Below are 7,157 nucleotides of genomic sequence, written 5' to 3'. Positions count from 1 at the left end.
TTTATCGCTCAGGTCATCAGAGCAATGCGCGGGGGCGCCTTCATCGACGGCACGTTTCCCCACTTCTATTTTTATCTGATGGATGACGTAATCGATAATCTCGTTCCCAGAGGCTGCGTTTCTTTTGGTCAGCACCAATTTTGATGACACGTGACTATTTACGCCCGCTGGGTAGGTCCTTCATGTATGGGGATTTGGGAAGTAACCACTGGTCAAAGAACCTGATCTGACAAAATGGCGACTGGCGGGGCTGGTGGTCGTTTTATATATCCAAAAGCGTGGAGGGATGAGAGTATTATAAATGACTACCATGGCACCAAGGTTCCTGATCCTTACGCTTGGTTGGAAGATCCAGAGTCAGAAGAGACGAAGGCTTTTGTAGAACAGCAAAATCTCATTACAATGCCTTACTTAGCTGACTGCGAAATTCGAGAAAAGTTTAAGACAAGGTACTTCTATAGAAGCTTTTAGTAATGTAAGCTTTTAGTCTTTAAATCTAGCATTCAGTAATTTTTTCAGAGGCATGTGGACAAAACAAACTTTCGAGCGTACAATCTTCGAACGTCAAAGACGTTCGTGAGCCACGGACGGCTACCGGAAGTGGAATATTTCCTTTTTTGGCGTGGTTTTGCTCCTTACCACGGAAAGGAAAAGCTCTTGTTGGCGACTGTGGCTTGACGTTACAAACGTGATGGCGTGAAAACGCTCCAAAAAGGGAAAAATTCAATTTCCAGTTGCCGTTCGTGGCTCAAAGACGTCTGTGCTTAGTTCTGCAAAATACTCCACAAATCATTTTCTCATGAAACACACTTGATTTTAATGTTCAGTACAATATATCCAGGATAAAATGTTATATCCATCTGGCACCCATATATGATCCCAGGAATAGAGTAGCAAAGATGAAAATCAAGTGTGTGTCCATGACAGAATACTCCATGTTTCATGGTGTATTTTGCAGTGTGTCCTTAGGTCTTTGCCACCATTTGTCTGCCATTTTGAGTATCACAAAGACCCTGGGGAAGGATTTATGAAAATAAGTGTGAAAAAATGTGAAAAAATTGGAGTGAAGTATTATGAATTTAATTAACTGTATTTTTTCACATATTTTTTTCACACTTACTATATTCATAAATACTTCACCACATATTCATAAATACTTCACTGCATTTGATAACTGACATTAAACTTGACAATGCTGTCATGAGGATGGTGAAACATTGTTCGTTCCTAACATTGCTAGTTTTCATTTTAAAATGTTTCTCAAAAACGTCCATAACTGTCATACAAGCTGGAATTACATGCTTCTCGCACGTATTTAGACTAGGCATGAGTTGCATGTGTTTTTCACCAGGTAATGTACAGGAATTTGACAATGGGTTCGGCAGTGAGAGCATTAGAGAGGAAAGGAACAATCTCATAAACTCCATGTTTCCAACTATGTGAAAATTAAGCCTGGTCTGTTTTGTAAGGAAAAGGTTTTATCCTCAAATTATTTATTGGAATAACCAAAAAACCTAAAGTAAAGCCCTCAATTCAGACATATAGGGCAAGTTGTCAGTTCGAACTCAGGTGGAAGAAACCTTCTTAAGGTGTGGATCTCAAGAAGTGACAAATTTTACTGCAAAAAGGAAGGAAATCAGTATAGGATGATTTGATAAGCTTACTGTGTAAGCCAGCACAAGGAAATTGAATTGTTACCTTGTGTTACTGCAAAAACGATCCTGCTGGGCTTCTAAGGTCCAGTAATACTGTAGTAATGACTGTTTGAAATGGTATATTTTGCTTTATGATTTACCATCACAAGCTCGAAAAAATCCGCTTGTTGTGGTGATATATTTACAATGTGTTAAATATAAAATGTCATGAGCACCTAGGCTTTCCAAATTTGACAAAACTCAGACAAATTTTTCTCTCGGAGTTGTATTAGTCTTGAAAGAGCCGTAACTGAATTGTGAGAATTCTTTATGCCTCCCACATCACTGAAAGATCTGTGTTATAGTAAATATCTACAAGAACATGCTCAGAAACCTCTTTTCCAGTAAATTATATTTTTCTGTACTTGTGAAGTGTGTAAACTCAAAAATTTGGATCATGGTCAGTTTGCCCTGTGAAGGTAGAGGTATGTTGAATTTTTTTTTATTTCGTGAGAAAAAAAATCTTTTAAGTTTTCACCGGCATCTTTGTATTAGACCTTCAAGTTACACTCTTCATAGAAAGGTCCTGATTTTTGGGATTTTCCAACAAACGATTATCAAGGGAAAAATATAAAATTATTTCCCAGTCAAATATTAAGATTTTTTTAAAAAATGAACCTGATGAATTTGTTGATCCATGTGTATGAACCAGTGGATTGTTGAACCATTTAAATGTATTTTCATCATAAAAATTAAAAAAAAAAAATGAAATTAAAATATTCGCATCTACATGTAAAAGTTGTGAGAAATTGCATAATTAGTGTTGCATACATCTGTACATTTAGCCAGTGTACATGTATTTGCATGTTTCTACAGGATTTTCTTTAAACTCTATGACAGTGTACATTTTTTGTCAAAAGTATCCCTTATTCATTTGGCACTACCTAATGACTTTTTGGATCACAGGCTGATATCTTAAATACTGATGATGCGGCACTTTGTAGCAAAGGATGATAAGACCAAGCAGTTAGCCATAAATTAACCTCAAACTAAGGTATTGTCTTTCAGCCATCCATGATTGTTTGTTTCATTTTGCAAGCTGAATAATTTTGCTATCCATCCTGTCAGAGGAGAATTAAGGAAGCTCAAGGTGATTTTGGAAGCTGGACCAATATGTAAAATTCTCCTGGAGGTATCTCCAAGTTTCTTTTTGTTGAGACAGTCTTGTGCATGTTTTGAGTCCCAAAATTTTACTTACTTCAGGTTAACAGAGCTGTGGGACTATCCAAAGTATGGCTGTCCATTCAAAAGGGGATCAAAGTACTTTTACTTCCATAACTCTGGACTACAAAACCAAAGGTACATGTACATTAGAAACTGTTATACACATAGAGTTAATATCCATTTTAGCAAGTCTCCAGAGGGCTAGTTGGCTTGCAAGCTCAGCAATTTTCCTTGGACATGCTTCCAGGCAAGTCTATTTAAAACAACACCGTTGGGTAGACAACGAGATTGCAAGTTTGCCTCATAGTCAGTTACTGGGTTGTGCTCATGTTGTTTAGATGTCTTAGAGACAGAAGGATATTGACCACCTATTCAACACCATTGTTTTACCTTACACCAGCATGGCTAGCTGCCATTCAGCACACCATTACTTTTCTTCAATTATCATACATTCTAACCATGGAGATGACTAGGATGCCTTAAACCCATGCTTGTGAAGCCAGTTGTCAAGTGATGCCTTTTTGCAGCGTTTTTGCTTAAGATTTGTAAAAGGAGGTTCTGTCCTCTTGAGTGCCCATGTGTGGATGCCATCTTGTTAATGTCTCCCAGGGAATGATGGCAAACATCTTGGACATAAATAGTTGAGTTGTAAATTGTGCACATAGATTTCAATCTCCCTTAAGAAAACATTGTTGCCAGGAGAAAAGCAAACCTTCACTTCTCCTTTCTCCTTACCCAGTGTTGCTGAGTTGTTGGTGCATCACTCTAGTGGTGACAAAAACTTTGTTAACAGTTTTGTCCAAGATTGTAGCTTTAAATCTTCATTGAGGCACACTTGAAACGTTTTTTTTTTTTTTACTTAATATTTTCTTTACAGAACACTAGCAATTGTTGACTCAACCAACCTACATTGTAGCTTGCTCTGCCCCTTTCCTTATTATCATAGTCCAGTAAACAATATTCTGCTCTATACCGCGACAGGACATCAATGTTGCAACTTTTGTTGTAGAGCAGGTTCTTTGTTTCCTGGTTCTTTGTTAAAACACTTGGCTTCTGGAAATTTACATCCTCTCTTCCAATGATAAAGTCAATCCTGGGTTCTTTCCCTCCATAATCAAGAATTCTAGAAAGTTACACAAGCAACTTCCCGGTAATTTGCAAATATAAAACAATCACATAATCCAAAAATTCAGAATGTTCTGACGGGTCATAGTTCAGTGACTACTGGTCTTACAAGAATGTTCAGGGAGTTTAGTGATAATGAAAAAACTGTTGAAAATTTCTGCAATGCTTGAATTTTTAAACAGTGATATACAGGTTTTCAACAATTTTATTTTTTTGCTGTTGTCCGTTTTAGTGTAATGTATGTCCAAGACTCGCTGGCCAGTGAGGCTGAGGTATTTCTCGATCCTAACAAGTTGTCAGAAGATGGTACCATAGCACTGGTTGGAAGATCATTCACGGAAGATGGAGAGCTCTTTGCTTACTCCTTGTCACATAAAGGCTCTGATTGGGTTACTATTAAGGTATTCAGGTCATACTAAATTAGTGGACTCAGATTTTGTCTGCTTGCTAGTACATGTAAATATTATAACTTTGCTGGCCAAAAATAACATGGTTTAGCAAAATGGATATTTAACTTAGGCCCCGTTCAGACTAGGTGCCAGTTCCTGGTTCCCGGGCACGGGCACTAGTCTGAACAAAGCTTTTTGTCGGTGCCCGAGCAAAAATCTGGGCACCGTGACCAGGCACGGCCACTGCCTCCAAAGGTAGTACTCGGGCACCGTTCGTGGGCATGGTCACTGGTCTGAACAGGATTTTGTCAGTTCCCACGTTTTTTTCTCATGCTTCCCTACGATACAGTAAACATAATGGTGGGCTCTTAATTGATGAAGGAGAACACGATTGCTCCTTGGGCACCAAGGAGTCTGAACAACCTCCTTTTTAGTGTCTGGGCACAGTGCCCTGGCACGGCACCTAGTCTGAACGGGGCCTTAAGGCGGTTTTCAATTGAGTATTGTAAAACCAAAAAAACCAATTAGTAATTTCTCGGGGCAATCACAACAGATGTAAACAGCACAATCAACCAATTAGAACTCGAAGCAAATACATGTGACCTGCGTCAAGCGCAGGAAAACACGTGCAACCGGACACAATTGGTTTTGGTTTGGCTTTCCATTGGTTGAGAAAATGGCGCGAACTTTGTAAATCAATCATAGAGTCTAGTAAAGCAAAACCAAAGCAAACACTCAATTGAAAACCGCTCTAATATCAACTGAGTAGAAAGTAATTTGGCCACTATAAAGAGATTTGAGAATTAGCAGAGCTCTTGCTCAAAACATCAGCTCATGCATAACTCAGTTAACATTTTTTTTTCTATTCGCCCACCAACAAAGCACAGTTTCCTTAGAAACTACAGTAACTCCCTTGTCTATTTGGTACAGAAAAACATGTTTGACTGTTTCAAGCGTACAGTAAAATTAATATTGTATGCTTGAAACAGTCAGACATGTTAATCTGTACCAAATAGACAAGGGGGTTATTGTAGTCTCTATTCAAAAGAAACAGTGTCATTGGGGAAATGGAAACAAAATTAATATTTGGTGTTAACTGAGTTCATTCAAGAGTTGATGTTTTGAGCAAGAACCCTTCGTTGGAGCAAATCACTCTGATGAAGCCCAGGCTAAGTCTCAATCACGTTATAATGGCCAAATTACTTTTAATTATCTACTCACTTGATAAAGCTAAATATTATTAAACAGTTGTGTGTTGTTTGTTTGACACTACACTGGTTTAAAAAAGGGAAGACTTAATTTAAAGCGTGACATTTTTTAACTTGCAGTTATTAGTTGTTGAGTGTATGAATGTTTTAAGAGCGTTATTTTTTGTGAAATACTGCAACAATGTTTGTAAACTGAAAAACGTGAAATCAGGTTTATTTTTCCCATGAGGTAAGGAATGGCAAAATTCTAAACCTAATAGTTCATTTGTTGTTATTTTGAAATAAACCTGTGGTGCTTGTGTCTCAATGTTCAACATTCTTTAACCTGAGGAATATGTACAAATGCCCTTGAGTAGGGTCCATAATATTGACATTTTGAATCATACGTAAGCTTGTACATGTAATATTTGAGAATGGTGGTAATTCCACTAATATTTCTTTAATTACCTTCTTGCCATCTGGTTTCAGGTCTAATTTTGATTTATAGTTGATTGGTTTGTGTGATTGTTTTCTGTCTGTTGAATTTAAGTTCATGAAGGTTGATGGTAAAGCGCAGTTACCAGACTCATTGGAGAATGCAAAGTTCACTAGTATGGCTTGGACCCATGACAATAAAGGATTGTTCTACAATGTAAGTTTTGTACATTTAGCTGCTTACTGTATATCTCACAATAATTTCATTCTCTTAACAGTTACTTACTTACTCACTCACTCACTCACTCACTCACTCACTCACTCACTCACTCACTCACTCACTCACTCACTCACTCACTCACTCACTCACTCACTCACTCACTCACTCACTCACTCACTCACTCACTCACTCACTCACTCACTCACTCACTCACTCACTCACTCACTCACTCACTCACTCACTCACTCACTCACTCACTCACTCACTCACTCACTCACTCACTCACTCACTCACTCACTCACTCACTCACTCACTCACTCACTCACTCACTCACTCACTCACTCACTCACTCACTCACTCACTCACTCACTCACTCACTCACTCACTCACTCACTCACTCACTCACTCACTCACTTACTTACTTACTTACTTTTTTGTAATTGCCTTCATTTTTGGTTTATATATTATGTGGCCTCTGGGAAGTTCATTCAACCATATGGTTTCACAACGAAGGTGCTCAGTTTTTCAACTGTCATCGTGTACCATAGCCATAATGCAGGTGTGCAGCTTGTACCCCAGTAACATTTGGAAAGTATGAGCACTTTGTTAAATAGTGTCTAGGATCCCTGTAGTGCTGAAGTCATTGGCAAAAATTATTTTGAGTTTTCTTTTTCATAACATAATCTGTTTCAAATGAAGGTCCGAGGGCATAACCGCCTTATGTCGAATTTTAGCGCGGCTTTCGATTTCGCACGGATTTGTCCGAATTTTGGCTCTCCCTGGCTTGGAAAACATTTCGCGGTTTTACAATCGTGGACAAAACTCCTTGAGAAAACCAAACACGAACATAACAAAAACCACTTGCTTACTTCTCCCTCCCACCCCCTCCCCCTATGCAATGAGAACCGAACACAGACAGCCAAAAAAACACTCACTTACTGTT

General features: G+C 38.4%; 1 protein-coding gene across 1 annotated transcript in view; it reads left to right on the top strand.

The window, feature by feature from the left end:
• Positions 1–207: 207 nt before the first annotated feature.
• Positions 208–7,157, top strand: part of LOC146458703 (prolyl endopeptidase-like) — a 28,053-nt gene continuing 21,103 nt past the window's right edge. The window contains exons 1-4 of the mRNA XM_085090410.1: positions 208–449; positions 2,898–2,993; positions 4,216–4,384; positions 6,110–6,211. Of these exons, the coding sequence (XP_084946536.1) occupies positions 235–449; positions 2,898–2,993; positions 4,216–4,384; positions 6,110–6,211 (582 nt within the window). The 5' untranslated portion in view covers positions 208–234. The remainder of the gene's footprint in view (positions 450–2,897; positions 2,994–4,215; positions 4,385–6,109; positions 6,212–7,157) is intronic.

Source organism: Pavona decussata, unplaced genomic scaffold (genome assembly GCF_977016875.1).
Source record: "Pavona decussata unplaced genomic scaffold, jaPavDecu1.1 SCAFFOLD_232, whole genome shotgun sequence".
NCBI classification, from domain to species: Eukaryota; Metazoa; Cnidaria; class Anthozoa; order Scleractinia; family Agariciidae; genus Pavona; species Pavona decussata.
Note: the sequence above shows the minus strand (reverse complement) of the source record. Positions and strands in the feature narration are given on the sequence as shown.